Source organism: Harpia harpyja, chromosome 4 (assembly GCF_026419915.1).
Source record: "Harpia harpyja isolate bHarHar1 chromosome 4, bHarHar1 primary haplotype, whole genome shotgun sequence".
In the NCBI taxonomy this organism is placed as follows: Eukaryota; Metazoa; Chordata; class Aves; order Accipitriformes; family Accipitridae; genus Harpia; species Harpia harpyja.
The window spans coordinates 71,893,984-71,912,951 of NC_068943.1; the positions used below are offsets into that span (position 1 = coordinate 71,893,984).

The following is an 18,968-nucleotide window of genomic DNA, read 5'->3' on the forward strand; positions in this document are numbered from 1 at the left end:
ATTTCAACAGTGGAAAACTGTTAATTCATCCCTAGCCACCTTGTCAAACCATACTCCGATATTTCAAATGTAAAATTTGACATCTTCTCGCAGCTCACTAATAATGAGCTCATTATTTAGATTTATTACTCGAGATTAAAAACCTGAAGACATCTTACAAACCACAAACAATTCATTCTAATAGGAATAAAGTGAGCTGTATGTGGCTTCACGGGCTACACGTTTCTTTGAATCCCTCTGCTAAGCCTGCTGGGTTTTACAGTCACTTTCTCTTAACTCCTGTGTCCTATACTCATGTAAAGACCCATAACTCATAAGCTAAGTGTTGGCCCCTGAGATGAATTGTAATGCACAGCTGAATACACTAACCAAACATACACAGTTCCCCCTTTTCTAACCTCCTTCTATTACAACATTAACTAGAAAAATTCAAACAAAAGAACTGTGAATTTTAGCTGCATCTTTTTACCATTCATAGCACGTTTCCTTTGAGGTAACAGAGTATCATTTGCTCATAAGACAGATGACCACATTTTTAAAATGGAGCACAATTAATGGCATAGGAATAAGGCAATTACATTATCTCATACTTAAGAGATCATCATGGCCTTTGGCAAAGAATTATTAGCCTTCTAGTAATTACAAAACTAAAACCTCACCACTTTTTTATTTGGAGTTGTGTGGAAGGAATAATTAACAGCAGCACTGATGGATCTTCTACAATTCCCCAACTGCAAGGAGTATATTAACTTATAGTACCCACGGTATTACCCTAAGCGCTTAAAATAAATTTCATCACACCTAAACCATGTTTCTCTCTGCGTATCTCACTACCAGACTTTCACTTACTTTCACGTTAAAAACATCCAGTTGGCTGAAGCTCCTGCCACAAATACACCTTCCATCAAACTGAAGCTTCTCTCTGTTGAGCTCTCAGGTTTTGGCTCCTCCTACTCCACTTGGAAGAGCTACGGAAAATGGACTTTGAACATGCTTTGAGAAGTCATGTTACAAGCATCTGGAAAACACTGACTTCAGGAGGCTGGCAGAGAGCCTGAAGATCTCTTCCCTGGAAAAGTTCTACCCATTTCATCAAATGGCCACAAAGTAACACCTGCCTTAGCACCAATATTGCACCGATTCATGAAAAAGGAAAGAGGAGACACAAAGGATCTTATTCTTGAGACAGAACACCACTTCAGCATACACCCTGGAAGATGACGTACTTTCTAAAGAGCAGCAGAAATACAATCACGCAATGAGTGACGATACAGGTAGTGAATGACGAATACATATTTTTTGCAGCCATACAAGGTACCCTCAGAGCCTATCACAACTCAGAGACAAAACCCATTTAACCAACCACCATCACATGCTGGGCTGTGGGCGTTCACGTACCCCCACATGCCTTCCGATGGGCACGGCTATGAGAGTTGGCGAGGCCAGGAAATCACCCTGCCAGCCACATGCGCTCCTCCTTGTTCTCATCACAAAACAAAAGCGCCCGTGCATGCATGGCAGGAGAGTGGTGTTGGCTGAGGCTGCGATGGATGCCACACAACAAAGAGCTCCCATTGAATCAGGATGATCAATGCTCCTGTCACTTGGTGCAATCACCCGAGGCATGCCAGGCACGGAGTCATTAATCACTGCAATGTAAACCTACCTGATCATGCATGCAACTATTCGCCTTGGGCTGCCGCCTTAGTAAAGAGTCTGGGGGAGTTTTAATGAGGCACACGTTTTGAGAAGTATTCCCCACTCTGCCCTTCTAAAATTCTGGGGAGTGCTTGCTTATTATGATAATGATTTTGTCCATGACTTAGGCACTGTCTTTTCAGCATATGCGTGTATTGAATCCTCCTCCTAGGAGGAGGAACAGGTTCTGGTTTTATTTCATTCCACTTAAGTCTTTGCTAGCAGACAGAATGCCTTCCCCTTGTGATTGGCCTGGAAGGGGACACCAGCAACACTATTCTTGACAAAACTACTGAGCCATGTTTTAGAAATTCATGACAAAGGGTATATCCCGTTATTTATCCCTAGGAAGAAGAGTATTTCACTGCATTAGCAGTTTGTCTTGATGAAAAAAGTGGCCCAGTGAAACATCTGATGCAAAGGCTGTAAATTAATCTACAAGACCATCCCGAGAGCTTAGCTGGAGACCTCTGTCCTGGTGGAAATTCTACAAAGAGTGCAATACATGTATCAAGCACATACAGAATTTAAGATATCAATACACAGAAAGACTTTGCATGGAGAGAGAAAGTGCCGGTTACTGTTAGTAGTATTTTAGGAGATGGGGAAAAATGCCTAGTGCTGAGAACATGCAGCATAAGCCACAGCAGAGCACATGAGGGTAAAAGAAGCAGGCATGTAAAGCCCACCGTGCTGCACAGACTTTGAAATAGCCACATGCACGGAGAAATACAGCAGGAGCAACTCTGGATATCATGGAAGATTTTCACATGTAAGCCCTCCAATACCTTTCGCAGGTAGGCATTAGCTTGGTTGTAATCACCTATATTTTTAAAATAAACTGTACAAAACCAGTCTTTGAACCTCTACTCAAAGTGTAAGACTGATGGCTTGTGTTGAACTTATTAATATGTATTTACTGTTTTCCCTGTAATTTTTGGATGCAGAAAAAGGACTCAGCTGGTTAAAACTGCTGTGGAAAGTAACTGTGTGTGTTGAACCATATGTGTGTGCACACGAGTAATCTATCTTACAGAAAGAATTACGAACTGAGGAGAGTGAAGGTACTAAGGTCACACACCAACAAATCCCACATGGAGAAGGATTTTCCTACATGGATTTCCCAATTAAGAACACAACCAAACCCAAAATCAAACCAAACTGTAATTCTGCTAGTTTACAAGCCAAATCTTTTCAACTGCTCATGGCTAAGCCAATTCTTTAATGCCTATTGTGGATTTCTCCACTTAACCACAGTTCCTGTAATCAAGGCAACAGAACTGCTGTTGCAAACTATCCATTACCATTTCTGAAATATTTGTACATTATTAGTGGATCCCCCTTTACTGCAGATTATAATTTTTTTTTTCAGTTCCTCTTCGTAATTGCCCATCATCTTGTTATCTCAGCTACTTTGTTGTCCTTGACCCTCTGCCGCATTTTTTGTGCTTCCTCACTCCTTGTGCAGCAAAGGACCCCAAACCGTACACTGAATTCTTAATTGGCTGCAGGAAGAGCTGAACCTGCAACCCTTGATTTATGAAGCTGTTATTCAGCCTCTTGGGAGCTCTGTCTGAGATGCAGTAGATGGAGGCAGCAGATAGATGCAGCGTCCTCATGCATGTAAAGCATCTGCTCTGTCACCGAAGCTTCATTCCCACTCAGAGCTTGCAGTCAGGGTTAAGTTGAAGATACATTACAAGCATGTGCCTTATTACTGCAGGAAGGAAAGTTGAAGAGTTTGAGATTGTCAGCTTCAATAAAGCTGTCAGCATAGCAAATCAAGGATAAAGGGACCAACAAAAAGACCATATAAAAGACAGATAAGCCACCCAAAATTAAAAAACGGTTGTAATCCACATTTTCTCTTGCTGTATTTGAATCTAATCTGTTTTCTCAATCAAATCAAATTAATTACACAGTAGCTATATAAAACTGCAAAAATAAAAGGACAAGGTCAGAGCAGCTAAGTGACCCTGATATACCATTTAGGATATTAATATTTTCTTTTAATGTATTATTTTGTAGAATCAGAGAACAGTCTCCGAAGACTTTCAAATATTGTCAACATCTGACCTTCAAAAGCACTTAGGCTATTTGCCAAAGCAACACTCTTCCCATTAACAAATCACACTGGCCATACATAACCCAGCATTATTTGCAATCTAATTAACATGTTTAGAATTGGTTTAGAAACATATTTATATCCCTAGTCATGAATTCTTGATATTTTTCTTTAAAGCTAATCCCACCAGGTCGTAAGATCAGATATGTAAGCAAACCTAATTTCTGTTTTCAAAGAGAAATAACTATTTTCTGTTAAAATTATTTAGAAATTCCCAGCATATAACAACACAGTTTGTTGTTTGAAAATTAAAAAACCCCAATGATTTGAAGTCAGCATACTTTCAGAGAAATCACAGTATTTTTCTTTTGTATTATCTTATCATAGAGTACTTCATAAAATTTATGAGGCAAAACAAAACACCTGCAATTATAAATCTTAAGAACCCTCTGCATGTGCATTTTTCTTCTAAGAACATCTAAAGACATACCTTAACCTTTTTCCCCAAACCATGACATTATTTCAATTGGGCTGGTATAGAGGGTAGCACAGGATGAGAAGAAAACATTTTCGAGTTCTGATCCCAAAGACGACAATGTAGCTTTGAACAATTCTGCCTGAAACGCCTATTAATTGAGCTCTCAGTGTGCACGTGTTTATGGAATACCAGTGGAAAACAGAAAATCAACTCTGCTAAATATAAACTTGTACTAGATGATATTAAAACTCTGTCAAATATAATTATCATAATCAAAAATGGAAATACATGTATTTATGTCCTTACCACATTTCACATTTGTGTTGATTTCTCTGGAGCCTTGAAGATTTAAGTCAACAGTTCACAAAGTAAATACACAAAGTAAATAAACAAACATTGCCCCCTCCATATTTGTACATTATTAACAATTTTCATTATAAAAGCTTTCAGAAAACAAAGCACTCCTGCCTGCAGATTCAGAACAATGACTCAGAAAAAAAGAGCAAAAAACGGTTTCTCTAACACGACGGAAATGTCTGAACAAACCTAATTCTTATGCAAGTAGTCCATAAAAAGAACATTAGACTTCAGTATCAAAAAGCTAGTAAAACAAACAAAAAATCTAATAAAGAGCTTTCATTTTCAAATGATATTAAAAATAAACCATCCACTACAATTAAAATTCAGCCTTTGAAATGGGACTTGAACTCTTTATGCATACCCTGCCCTGCTGACCCTTGCTAAAGGGTGTAAGTCAATATGAAATACTCACAAATGGAGAGAGAATGATGGATTTTCTGCCAAATAACCCTAAGCAAAAGTAATGCTGTTAGCTAGGGACCCTTCTTTTATTTCCTTTGCCAAGTGATGAATTAAGAGAACTTCCTTAGCACATATGATGTTTTACTGTTTGCATTTTTTTAACCTCTGGTTCTTTTCTTCTTATAAATAAAAGCAATACAACCAGTAGGTAACAAAAGGAACTGCTTATTTGCTTTTTATGAGTTGGGAGTTTTAAAACTAGGTAAGATTGCTAACCTGGGGAGGGAAGGGAAAATAAATGGCATAGAAGTTGCAATGTCATCAGTTTCTACTCAGTAGAATGGTATTTTATTTATCAGGAACTGGGCAGTACCTCTACTTTCTGAATGATGACAGATCCTTCCTTTTACCCCTGGATAATTGTCCTGAGCCTGAGAATAACGGATAGCCCTTAACAGTTGTACACTCCATACTTTTAATTTATGAATGTCATTGACAGAGGAAAGAGTTGTGTTAAGCTCTAACATAGAATCATAGAATTGTTTAGGTTGGAAAAGACCTTTTAGATAATCAAGTCCAAGCGTTAACCTTGCACAGCCAAGTCCACCAATAAACCATGTCCCTAAGCACCACATCTACATGTCTTTTAAATACCTCCAGGGATGGTGACACAACCATTTCCCTGGGCAGTCTGTTCCAGTGCTTGAGAACCTTTTCAGTGAAGAAATTTTCCCTAATACCCAAACTAAACCTCCTCTGGCGCAACTTGAGGCCATTTCCTCTCATCCTATCGCTTGTTACTTGGGAGAAGAAACCAGTTCCCACCTGACTACAACCTCCTTTCAGGTAGTTGTAGAGAGCGATAAGGTCTCCCCTCAGCCTCCTTTCCTCCAGGATAAATAACCCCAGTTCCCTTAGCCACTCCTCATAAGACTTGTGCTCCAGACCCTTCACCAGCTTCGCTGCCCTTCTTTGGGCATGCAGACAGATATATTGCAGAAAGAGGGCAGCATACAGGGCATTAAAATACCATGTCAGCTTGTCAGTGAATTCCTGATGCATGTTTAAGTACTAGCAGCTGCCATGGCTCTACAAAAGCCCTGTTACCTTAAAGTTCCTATTACTCTAGTGTTTGGCATCTCCCCATTTCCAATGGTGAGATGGTTCTTGCCCCCAAGAAAGTTTATAAACTGAATAAACAAATCAGGAAGAATGGGATTACATCTGCGCATGGAGGCTGAAATTACTTGTTTAAGGCCATGAAGCTAGTCAAGGATGGAGGTGGTAACAAGATGTATGCCTCCTGACATGCACTACAGTGCCTTAGCCACAAGACAGACCAGGAGTTTTCAATCAGAGAATGTGTGCTACTGGTGAGAAGCTATGGACTCAGCAGCATTGTCTCCTTGTCTTTTACTGGGCAAGAAAGAGGAGAAAGGACAGGTCTCCTCAAGACACCAGGTCCTCAGAAGCCAGCCAGCCCTAGTTGCCAGCCAGCCAGCCAGCAGGAACAGATTCACACCACCCTTCCTGCCTCCCCATCATCATCACAGCAAATCCCCCAGGCATATACAGTCCCAACCAAAACACTATTTCACTACGTCTCCCTTCTACTCTGAAAACCCATATGAAGAGAAGAAAGCATGGCTTTCTCAAATAAGCTATGCATGTCCAGCTCTCTGCTTGCTTCTGACCCAGGCAGCTCAGTTATGGTGTGACACTTCATTCAGCACACAACTGACACACACGCGTGCCACTTTACAGCTCTTAGTCTGTGAGAAAACCATTTAATTCCTTTGCCAGTGAGGCACAGAGCAGCATCCATCCACCAGCAAAGTTTCAAAAAAACTTGAAAACAACCATGCAAGGCCACACTATCTCTTCATTATTTTCCATCATGTCATCGTTATGTTTTAATTGCTTTCCTCACACTGAAATCACTTCACTCGTGAAATCAAACTCTTCTAAATGTACTAAGTAAAATGCCTGGTCTCTCACATGGCATCTGGCCTGATAACAGTGGTAACTCCTGGTCATGAAGAGGAAAGGCAGTCAAATACATAGTTTTGTTGTCCTGCAGGGTAGACTTTTTGAGCAGAAGATATGTAACTATTAATTACACAAGCTCTAAAAGAAAGGAAAAGACAGAGTTGCTACACTACAGAATGAGAGTCAGAGCCAGCAAAGGAAATTAAAACAAATTGCAAGGGTCTTCAGCCACACAAATTAAAAAGTAGAAGCTAATAAAGTGACGTCACCATAATTTATTAAAGTTGGAATTAAAAAAACAAAATACACAAGACCTGAATGCACTACTCTTAACAAAGAGTGAATCAGGAATTTCAAAATCCTGGAACAAAAAAAACCCCATAAAGCTTATATCAACATTTTAAATAATTTCCTTTTCCCTTGGTGCCTTGTATCTGAAAAGTATCAAACCCCATATTTAAGTAATGTAAGAGGAGTGGGGGGAAACCTGAGTGATAGAAGCCAAATGGTTTTCAAACATATTTTTAAGAAAAGAATAATTTAAAAAAATTTAAGCTAAGTAAGAAATATAACCTTTGTTTACCAGAGGCAGACTATGACAGATACAAACCTCTCTCCACTAATGAAAATGTGACAACATCTCATCAATGTGGTCTTCAGGAAAAAAAACTGCTGCAGCACTACATAGGAATGTGTTAGCAAAGCTAGAAGAAAATGATGACTACATGATTAAGAGAGAGGAGAACAGGCCAGCCATGATAGAACTGTGGGACAAGAGAGAGGACCAGCCTGAGGGCCCTCATTTACTCTTTGCTAAACAACCTCAGCAGAAAGACTGAGGAACACTGATGGAGTTTATTGGCGATGCCAAAGTTTGAAAGCATCGCCAGCACGGAGAGGAACTAGGATATCACGCAGGAAAAAGCTGCTGTGGTGTTTAGGAAGAAACGAAGAGAAACAGAATGAAAGTTATTAGTAAACAGCCATTGCCATTGGAGATTAATGACAAAAATCTGACCTGCAATTTGGGAACTTCATACTTGCAAACATCAGAGAAGAGTCTGGGAGCCTAGCAATATTAAGTCAATCACAGAATGAGTTATGTATGGAAAATGAGGAAAAAAAAAAAAAAGGTAACTGATCTGAGGATAAACACCAGCAAGGTAAGAGTGACTTTGCAGAGCAATGTACATGCAGCTATGTTGAAAAAAGCAAATGCTGTAACAGATGCAGAAACTAAAAAAGCAGATAGGCTGTGTTATAGGAATGGCAAGCCTAGCACTAATTATAAAAGATTAGAAAAGCTGTGCTTGTTTAGTTAGACAGTATAAAAATTATCACCTGAGAAAGAGAAGACTAAGCTGGAACACAGTATTACAGAACAAGAGCAAATGAGTTCAAAGTGGCCATAGAAACTCAGCTATCTTACCAGCAGTAGCAGCAAGAGTTAAAAATCCTAGCTAGTTTCAAACTGGAGCTCAGTCAGTTTATGAAGGAGAGCATCTGATATGCTTGTCAGATAAAGCAGAAAACTCAGCTAAATGGCTGATGATTTATAATCACATGTTCTTTTATTCCTGTAAATTGCCCCTCATCATTCTGGATATCAACAACAGATTTGGGAATGTACATTTACAAACATGTTTTGTAGCAAGGGAATGCCAAGTGAATTTCTAACACTTTGTAGATTTACTTTTTCCTTAAAGGGAAGAAGGTAAAATCTCACTACAAGACAGTCCATAATTTGGGAGCTTTTCTTTTCAAAATAGTATCACCACTCCTTCCTGGGCAAAACACCACTTTTTTATTGCAAGTGCAGTATTAGTTAGACATAATTCAACAATTCCTGATCAATATCAACTTTCAGTTTTGAGTTTAGCTTTGCATAATTTACGAGCTCCCAAATTAATTCAACTCTGAAATATAGTGACATATGATACCAAGGTCAATGCTAGAATGCTTCCCAACGAAAACATTCAGGACAGCTCTCTTCTACCCAATGTTCCTTCTGAAAAGCTTTATTTTGCAATGTATCCTAAAGATCAGAACTATCAGAAGAAAAAGTTTCAAGAGATCTGCAGTGAAAATGTGGAGTCACTCAGAACTTTCTCAAGGGCTCTGAACACACAAAGATATAAGAAAAGTTTTGATTCTAATTTGGCATAATAATTAATAAATTATTTCAACACTGTTTTAAGCATTTTCTGCAATAGGAATTCATTTAAATCATTGTCACCTGACTTTCAGTGGCAGCAATCCATAAGCAAGGGATGCATGATTTGCACCCAGATTATTTGTGACAAGGCAGTAAATCAGGTCAGCTTTCAGGAACTTTGACTTCCTGTCAGTGAAGGAAAATGCGTTGCACGACATCTCATCTCTGAAGACTTTCCAACTTACTGGTAAGAAAATCTGCTAAGATTTTAAAAGCAAAGGGGAACAGAAGATTTTTTTTGTTTCCACTTTACAACAGGTGAAAGAAATGGAATTTACTTTTACCTCTGCAAATGTGAAGAAAGAAATAAAAAGGGCACTTGGGATGTGAATGGCATCACCCTTCACAAGTGAATGGCAAAGATTCACAGATCTTCTAGGAGTAATGGTACCTTATTTTGCAGTTGGTGGTACCACTGTGCTTTGTACTATTAAACCATGATTTTAAGAGCCTTGCAGCAATACTGACTAACACAGTTCCCCTTTCTTCCCAACACCCCACTGCCACAGTTGCACTAAGCACAGTTGCTTGAGCAGCTGCACTATGAATGGGATCAGAGAAAACACTGTAAACTTTTGAACATCCCTTATCTAGTTTGCAGCACACACGTTTCAGAGTACGCCAGTAACACCGACACTGATAATGCTGTCAACCACCATGTACCATGAAACCTTAGCCTTGCTTTAATACTTAAGCAAGAAGAAACACATTGGTTCAAAGAGCAAAATATTGGAACATAATCTCATTACAGTTTGTTTCTTGTGAAAATAAGGAGTGAACAAGTCAGAGAGAAAATAACACAAGGTAGAAGGACACTGGACAGAATCCTAAAAATTAAAGCTCTCTGGAGGGTCACCACATGGAACCCCTTTCTAGTGGTATTGAGCAACAAAAAAAATTTAAAAAGAAATCCTTGAACTCAACATTTAAATGTAATATCATCACCTGTACTACTGGTGCCAAAAGAAGTTTAGTCGAAGTATTTGGGCTTTATTTCCTTTTTTTGAAAAAAGACTACTACTAAGAAAATAGTTTGAAGTGTCTTATGACATTAACAAGATCTACTGAAGATTATTCACTTAGTGTATTAAACACATACAATTTTCATAAGGTGGTTTATAAATTTGTTATACAATGTCTGCTCTGAGAGCATGTAAAATGGATACCCTTTGAAATACAACTTTGTATGTACTGATAGTTAGAGCAGCTAGCATCATTAGTTTATTCTAACACGAGTACCAGCACAATAAAGAGTCAATTACTTAGCTTATAAAAGTTTACTGCTTCTACTTGAGTTTATACCATTAAACATGTGTGACAAAGTCTTTCCAATTACACCAAGTGGATCAACTAAAGAAAGAAACAGAAAGCAAACCTATCTTAAGAAAGGCACCGACAGCTTGCAATAAGCCTCCTCTTGTCACCTGATACAACACCAGGAAATACAAAGTCACACTCGACCTTGCCTAGCACAGCGTGCTCTCAGCGTTGAATGGGATGTGCTTATTAGGAGTAGGAAAGCAAGCAACGGCTAAACATGTAGTCCAAGCCTGAAAAACAGACTTCAGAAGGACTTTGGTTTAGGATTCCAAAAACATATTCATGCTTCACTTTTTTTTCTGATTTACAACCACCCCTTTTCCTCTGCTGAAATGCCTTCGAGGGATTAAAGAGATGGATGGGGCAATCTGCTGAGTTGCTTATTGCAATAATTTCTGACACACTGACAAATATGACTCAGGAAAGCTCATTCCTCTTCCTCTTTCATCCTTTAAGCCTTCAAAACACCTCTTGGGCAGCCTGCATTCACTGACTAAAAAACCTCATAGTTCATCCTTTCTATTCACCTTAACAAAGTATTAAGAAACAATGTAACTGATGCAGAAAAGGAACTGGGGAGTTTTACAAGGTATTTTGTTGCTTTAAGCCAACACAGGAGGAAGAATGAGCAGCAGAGAGATGTGATGTAAGAAGCCCTGAAGATGTTTAAATGATTACCTCTTCCTGAGCCAAGACTCTTCACAGGGAGTGACTAGCTGCATTCTGTGTTGATAAAGTTACCAAAATTTCCCTGTCCTTTTTCTGGTTTACTGATAATCTCCTTTCCCTTCTTAGCAAAGCTGCCAGCATACATGCCCACAGGAGTAAACCAGGATCACAAAACATTTTGACCTCATGGCATGCCTGAAGGGCGCGACAAGTTATGGGTTCTGTAGTCTAGTCCCCTCCATTTCTGGGTGCAGTTCAAGGCACCTCTCTCTAAACAAACCTTTGTCCTGAGCAAGACATTTGAGACATCAGCAACCAGAATAAATTCCATCATCTCATTGACGTTTCTTTGCACTCCTTCCTCTGCTCTCCCCGAAAAGAGACATGCTTCCTGAAACCTACAGAACTTCTCACCCTTTGTCTACTTGCAAAATACACCAAGAATTTTTTTCCCCCCTTGGAAACTATCACAAAAAAGAAAACTGCTGGGTGAGCAGGATGGCAATACTACTGTGATAAAGGCCTATTTTCCTGTGCTTTGCCAGGTGCCTGTCAGTAGGCACTAGCAAGTCTTTCTAGGACAAGGACTTTATGTTTTGTTCTGCATACACGCAGTGCTTATGAGTGGGACTCTTAACTGGCATCAGTTACAGTGTGGTTGAACCCATACACTACTTCCCAAATCCTTGAGAAGTGCGTGTGTGTATGTTTAAGAACACCCAAAACTGTTTTGTGAAATCTTCCTTTCCTATACTGCAGCATCTTACGTGGCAAAATATTATCAAAAATACTTGCCTCCTTAAATAGTGTAATCTTTGAAGTTAAAATAAAGTGTTTTACATATACACCGTACATTGTGTTCATCCAGACATGGGACTTCTGCTGTCAGAGAAACAAATACAACAATTCTTTGTTCACTTAAGGCAATCACTCTAACCTAGACATCCAGAAACCTGGTTAACGTTTTTGTTTGCAAAAACTGCCATGACACTTCTGAAACAATGAAAATCTTCCTCAAAGCAATGGTGGAAAACAACGGAGGAAAGAAGGATGAGGCACAGAGGTCATTTCAGAAGAGGACTTCCAGAAAATCAAAATACAATCCCCTGAACCATGAAATAAAAACACAAGCACAAGGAGAAATTTGTGCAAAATTAATTCTTTACATAACTGGCAAATTTATCCTCAGGGCTGCAAGTTAAAACTTTAGTTGCAATTTATATCAGGCATGGCCTTCAGTATTAACCAGCTTCTGTGGATCAGCCACGAGTTTGACGTTCCTACATCAGAGGACAGCGATGAAGAACAAAAGGGGAATTAAAGAGGTTAACTAACACCACAAAACAAAACAAAAAAACCCCAATAAAAGTAACTGCCTAAATACAGATAAAGATATATTGTCCCACTCAGTCACAGCACAGGACTCAGCCTAAACCCCAAGCTCCTTTCCCGGCCACTGCTGAGATGTCAGCTGTCCTTGCTGTTAAACAATTAAGTTGAACCAAAAGCAAGTGACGTAGAATCGGTTAAACAGGCCAGCTTAGGCAACCTTTCATACAAAAGGAAAATGAAATGTCAGAAACAGACTTCAGGCTGCTGCCAGAGGGGCTAAAGAGATGTGTGAGAGACTGCAAAGCTCTGATAGCAGCTGTGAAGATCGGCACGTTCAACGTGCTGCAGTGCAACACTTCCCGGACCATCGGCACAGCTGCCCCACTTGGCCCAGCTGCCATGCGGCACACGAGCCGCTCGCCGGTGCAGGGGCTGCCATCCTCAATGGGCCACGCTTGCTCACAGCAACGATGGGGGGAATTTGCAGGGAAACAGGCCTGAAGCAGTAAAAGGCTGAGAACACAAACAAGTGCAAGCCACCCAGTGCAAGCCAAGGCATTGCACTAAAAGCTCAGTGGCAAAACTTGTACCAAGAGAACTCAAAATTAGAGCAAAAAGACCGAGTTGTCAGTACGTAGAAACAAGGCTCAGGGAAGAGGGAAATGACAAGCTGAGCTAAAAGGCTTAGGCTATCTTGGACTTAATGAGGGCCTGTGATTCACTTGGACACCTGAAACTGAAGCAGGGAGTGCCTTCAATTAGTGACAGTTCACAAGAGGACTCAACAGTTAAACTTTGTTTAGATTTTTTTTTCAAAACCAGACTGTCTACATCATTGTTAACCCACGCTACCCAAAAGGCACAGCACATTGCAATTCCAGGTGCAGAGCAAGCAGAGAAACAGGCAATGCAGGCCAGGGAAAGTAAGGTTTAAAAATAAATTTAAAAAAAACATTTCGGGAGGATTTTTTTTTTTGCCTTGACCATGGCACATGGTCACTCGAACAGTGGGATCTACACAACAGATTGTTTTTTCGCTGCTGGCTGTCCCAACTCACCCTCCCCTGCACCAGCTCCGGTGTTTTTGTGACTCTGGGCTGAACTGCTTCTGTGTTAAGTCAGCAGAAAACTTAGCCAACAAAAAGTGCAATAGGTTTCTGCTGGGATGTCATGCAAAAACAGTTGAGCACAGGCTGAGAAAGGAGACAGACTTAGCTGCTCTGGCAATGCAGGCTCTGTCTGATTAGCTAGTGCATCCACAGTAGCTTTACTGGCACTTTAAAGCGCCAAATGAGGCTGTAATATCATAAATATTAATTTCAGCAAGAATACCATCTTATGTGGTATTATCTCATCCTCCCCTTTTGCACATATAACCTTTTGCCCAGCCACTGTCTGTAAGGGGAAGGAAGGAGATTTTTTTTGTTGTAGTTGTTTTCAGTCAAGACCAACTCTCCAGTTTAGTTTATCATGTAGCTCTATAGACAGGTGTGCTGGCAAGTGAGGAGTTGCACAGGACTGGAAACAAGCAGCTAGAGGAAGAAGGCTGCTTAAGCCAGGACAGAAAATAAAAAATATCTGTATTTGTGAAACTGTGGTGCAAGTTCAGGCGGTGCTATTCTCCTTAGCACTCTTTACATACTTAGCAGGAGGTTCTGCTCTAAAATAACAGTGGCTTAAGTAAAAAATAAAATAATAAATATTTAAAAGCAAAATAATAAATATATGCAAAAAATATAAAATAAATATAGAAAGTAATAAATAGATATTATATATAATATATATTATCATATCATCTCACAGTGAGCTAGCATATGTACATTAAGATATTTATTCTACTGTACAGGAAATTAATTTAATTGCAGACGCTGTCACAGATTTCTTATGTTCCTGCTTTGGATGCAGCTGCACAAGACTGAGAGCCAATCTCATAGCTCGTGGTCCCTAAAATGCCTCTCCCAGCCACGCAATTCTGCCACTTAGCTTACGCTATTTCCAGCACTTCTTGGACAATTTCATGAGCTTATGCAACTAACCTACATGGCAAAACATGAACTCCAATCGCTTATACAAGAATCTAATGAGTGCCAGATCCAACGTGAGGAAAGGATGAACTGCACGAGAACAGTGGCAAAAGAGAAAAATGCAGCAGTGAAAATTTTTACTTTTAACAAGAGTGAGTAACTAAACTTGTTCAGCTAGTTACAGAACTGCAGCATAGCTGTCCTGCACTCCTACTGTCTGAATTAACTACAGGATCAGCTTTCCCTACCGAGTTTCAACGGCCATACATGGTTCAGGCACACACCACAGCAAGCAGACTGCGTTGGAGTTTCTTGCTAACTGCTTTGCTGTGTAGCTTCACAAGGCACTGGGCTCTCTGCCTGTATGGACGTGACCTCAATGTGGACTGGTGCATGCTTTGTAGCTGTCATTTTAGACCTCAGTTGTGTAGGGTAGGATAGGATGGTATTTAATAAACCAGCAAGTGCTACATGTAGTCTCTGCCCATGTGCTCTGACTAGTTACCAGAAACAATGTAATTTTTTAAACCATAAAGCTTATGGTAATTACAACCATTAGAACAACCATTTACACTTATGACTACCTGCAAAATTTATTTAAGTAGGCCATTCTAGGAACTACTGCTTTTAATAATCTAATAAGGATCCAAAAATCACGCTGAAGTTCTTTGCTTAGCAGAGCAAAGGCAGTCTCATTTTGAAGCCAGTTTCATGGGATTTGTGTTCTGTAGAACAAAATCTGAACAAGAGCCTTTAGCTGGCAACACACAAAGGTCTTCCTCTATTGCAGCTACACCGCTCTGTCTCCCAACAGAGAAACTGGAGCCAAAGACGAACAAAGCAAAAAATGAGTGTTAAAGACAAACAGGTGGATAAGACCAAAAAAAAGCATGAAATGCAAGGATATGCTCTCAGTGCCTGAGGGAAGCAGTGAATGGAGGGGAATCCAAATCCAGGGCGATACTTTTGGGGCTCCAAAACCTGGATCAAGACTCAAGACTGCCTCCAACATACGTCCATTCAGATGATGCAAAACAGACTTCCCACTTGAAAAGACTGCTCACTGCAGAAACAAAGTCACTTCACCCAGTCTATGAAAAATGTTTGCCACCCTAAATGCTTTTGCTCTTCATTCCACAAAGCCATATAGTAACAAACATAGCTTAATGAAATACTGATTCTATTATCATTAAATAAATGTATTCAGAATGCAAAATGTTCTTACTTTGAATAGATGTTTTATTATTAGAGGGAAATGAACAGACCCTTTAGCTGTACAACAGTAACACTGGAGAAAACAACTCTTTTCCTTGACATGATCATGCATTTTTAAAAGGAAACACAAACACACAACACATGCTTAGACTACCTTGAAAACCTCATGTTTCACCACCTTAACTGTGATGCTTTATCTTCCTACACAGGTCAGCATTTCCCTAGCTACTCCTACCTAAACATAAGAAGTGACAGCAGAATACTGAATCAAACTTTTCCCAAGAATGCTCTTGCTAACAAAATATTACATGCAAATGTCCAACAATCTTTGCAAATTATATTGAATCAGAAGGGCAGAGGTTAGCAAAACTGACTCTAGGAACTAATGTTGTTAATAATACCCTAACAAGGAACTAAAAATCATTGTGTGCACTTTGCCGCTCCATTTAAAAAAAAGAAAAGAAGGATGAAGAACATTTCTTCTAGGCACAGAATGCTTAGGGAGATCAGAAACTTACTTCTATAAAGACGAACAAGCAAAAATGAGAAAACAGAAAAATCACAGAATCATAGAATCTTTTAGGTTGCAAAAGACCTTTAAGATCATCGAGTCCAACTGTCAACCCAACATCATCATGGCCACTAAACCATGTCCTGAAGTGCCTCATCTACGCATTTTTTGAACACCTTCAGGGACGGTGACACCACCACTTCCCTGGGCAGCCTGTTCCAATGCCTGACAAACCTTTCAGTAAAGAAATTTTTCCTAATATCCAATTTAAACCTCCCCTGGTGCAACTTGAGGCCGTTTCCTCTTGTCTTATCGCTTATTGCTTGGGAGAAGAGACTGACCCCCACCTCACTACAACCTCCTTTCAGGTAGTTGTAGAGAGCGATAAGGTCTCCCCTCAGCCTCCTTTCCTCCAGGATAAACAACCCCAGTTCCCTTAGCCACTCCTCATAAGACTTGTGCTCCAGACCCTTCACCAGCTTTGCTGCCCTTCTCTGGGCAAAAAGAAGAAAGCCCTCAAGATAACAGAATGCACATAAATAGAATTTCTACCTGTTCAACCTTTTTGTTGTTATTCAGAGAATACCAAAGTGACATATTTCTTTAGGGTTTTTTCTTTTCAAAGTCAGTATGATCTACAACAGGTTTCAATCCCTTATTTTTTATTGGTATTAATTTTTAGTACTTTTAAAGATTTCTGTAAGAAGATATCCCTCTATCTTCTTGCTCACTAGTCAACAACTTTGTATAAGAAACGTTTCTATTCTGTATCTGTAAATATATAGGTTTATTCGTATCATAACAAAAAGTATATACATTCTATAACAATGCAAACAACTCCCCCATCCGATTACCAATGAATTTAAATAGAAACAGTACTTTCCAGTAATTTGGTTCTCTATGTAATTTACAGCAATATGTAGGTATGACATAAGCATATACGTACATGTTTCTTTGCTAGTTTAAGGGCACTAGCATAAGAAACCTCATGTTTCACATTACTGCACCTCTTGAAGAGCATTGTTCCACAGGTACTCAGTGTTCAACTTTAGGATTAACGTAAGGCAACCTGGGCGTTCAGGACACAGAAGAAAATGGCTGCAGCAGCGCAAAGGCATTACTACTGCAAAGTAGCAATGCCCCTTTCATTTTGTTAATTCTAAACACACACAACAATTTTTATAAAAACTAGTTTACCATTCAGCCACAAGTTTATTTTGCCTGCGACCACAACAGTAAGTTCTACCTATTGTTGCTTCTGCAGGCTGAATTCTTAATATAAAAAGAGTCCGCCCACCTACATGCTTTCATGGGAACATGAGGGCCTCATGGTGAGGTTTTACAATGCAGCTGGACCAACCTAATGGTTCACTGCCAACAAAATAAGGCAGTCTTACTTTTTTTTCTACCACCTTTCCTCTGCTGTTCCTCTGCACTGGCTCAGGGACACCTGACCCCTGATTTGGCTGGGTGTGCTGAATTGGCAGAGAAATAATTCAGCAGGAAAAGGGAATGGTTTCTGTCTGTTTATCAAGAAAGGTCAGATGAATACTAATACAAGGAACTACAGGACACTTCGTTCAATGCAACCCAGTCATTTAACTGGTTCAGTCATCTTGTGGAATCTCAAACGTGGTGACAGAACACTTGAGACAAAGGGCACGGTGAGAGAAGAAGTGCTTTGGGTTTTTTACATGTTCACTTTAAGATTATTTAAGATTATTATTAATATTAGCATAAAATGAAGTAGCATTCTTACCTTTCATTGCTATTGTACCCATTCACTTACACCACTGTTTGCTAACTTACCAAAAAACCCATAATACAATAAACAAAATAATTACTTACCTACAAATCCTCTCTCTCCAACTAATTTAAGAGCAATTTTATCTGCCAAAACAGAAGAATTTCCATGTGCAATGTTAGCAAAAGGTCCAGCGTGAACAAATACTGGTGTTCCCTGAATGATAAAAAATATATATCACTAATTTAATGGATAGGTAAGAACACAAGCACAATTCTCTTGCAGACTAATCAAGATTATATATAAATCAAAAGCATATATAATGAGTAAGCACTGTTAGATAATTTGAGGGGGGTTATGTACATCTCAGGTGCTTGAGACCCCATTCACTGACAGGCTTAGATACCAGAACCTGCTTCATTCATAGAAAGGTAATGGACAGCAGTGCAACCTGTAGGTAACTTACACAACTTATTGCCCAATCTTGTACTCATGTTCCATATTTCCACTGCCCTAATGCTGTGGCGTGTGTCGTGGTTTAACCCCAGCCAGCAACTAAACACCACGCAGCCGCTCACTCACTCCCCCCCACCCAGTGGGATGGGGGAGAAAATCGGGAGAAGAAGCAAAACCCGTGGGTTGAGATAAGAACGGTTTAATAGAACAGAAAAGAAGAAACTAATAATGATAATGATAACACTAATAAAATGACAACAGCAATAATGAAAGGATTGGAATGTACAAATGATACGCAGTGCAATTGCTCACCACCCGCCGACCGACACCCAGCCAGTCCCCCGAGCGGCGAATCCCTGCCCCCCACTTCCCCGTTTCTGTACTGGATGGGACATCACATGGTATGGAATACACCGTTGGCCAGTTTGGGTCAGGTGCCCTGGCTGTGTCCTGTGCCAACTTCTTGTGCCCCTCCAGCTTTCTCACTGGC

General features: G+C 39.8%; 1 protein-coding gene across 1 annotated transcript in view; it reads right to left on the reverse strand.

Moving 5' to 3' along the window:
* MTHFD1L (methylenetetrahydrofolate dehydrogenase (NADP+ dependent) 1 like) overlaps positions 1 to 18,968 on the reverse strand; it is a 161,712-nt gene that overhangs the window by 76,181 nt on the left and 66,563 nt on the right. Inside the window, exon 20 of the mRNA XM_052784728.1 lies at positions 18,127 to 18,238. Coding sequence (XP_052640688.1) covers positions 18,127 to 18,238 — 112 coding nt within the window. The remainder of the gene's footprint in view (positions 1 to 18,126; positions 18,239 to 18,968) is intronic.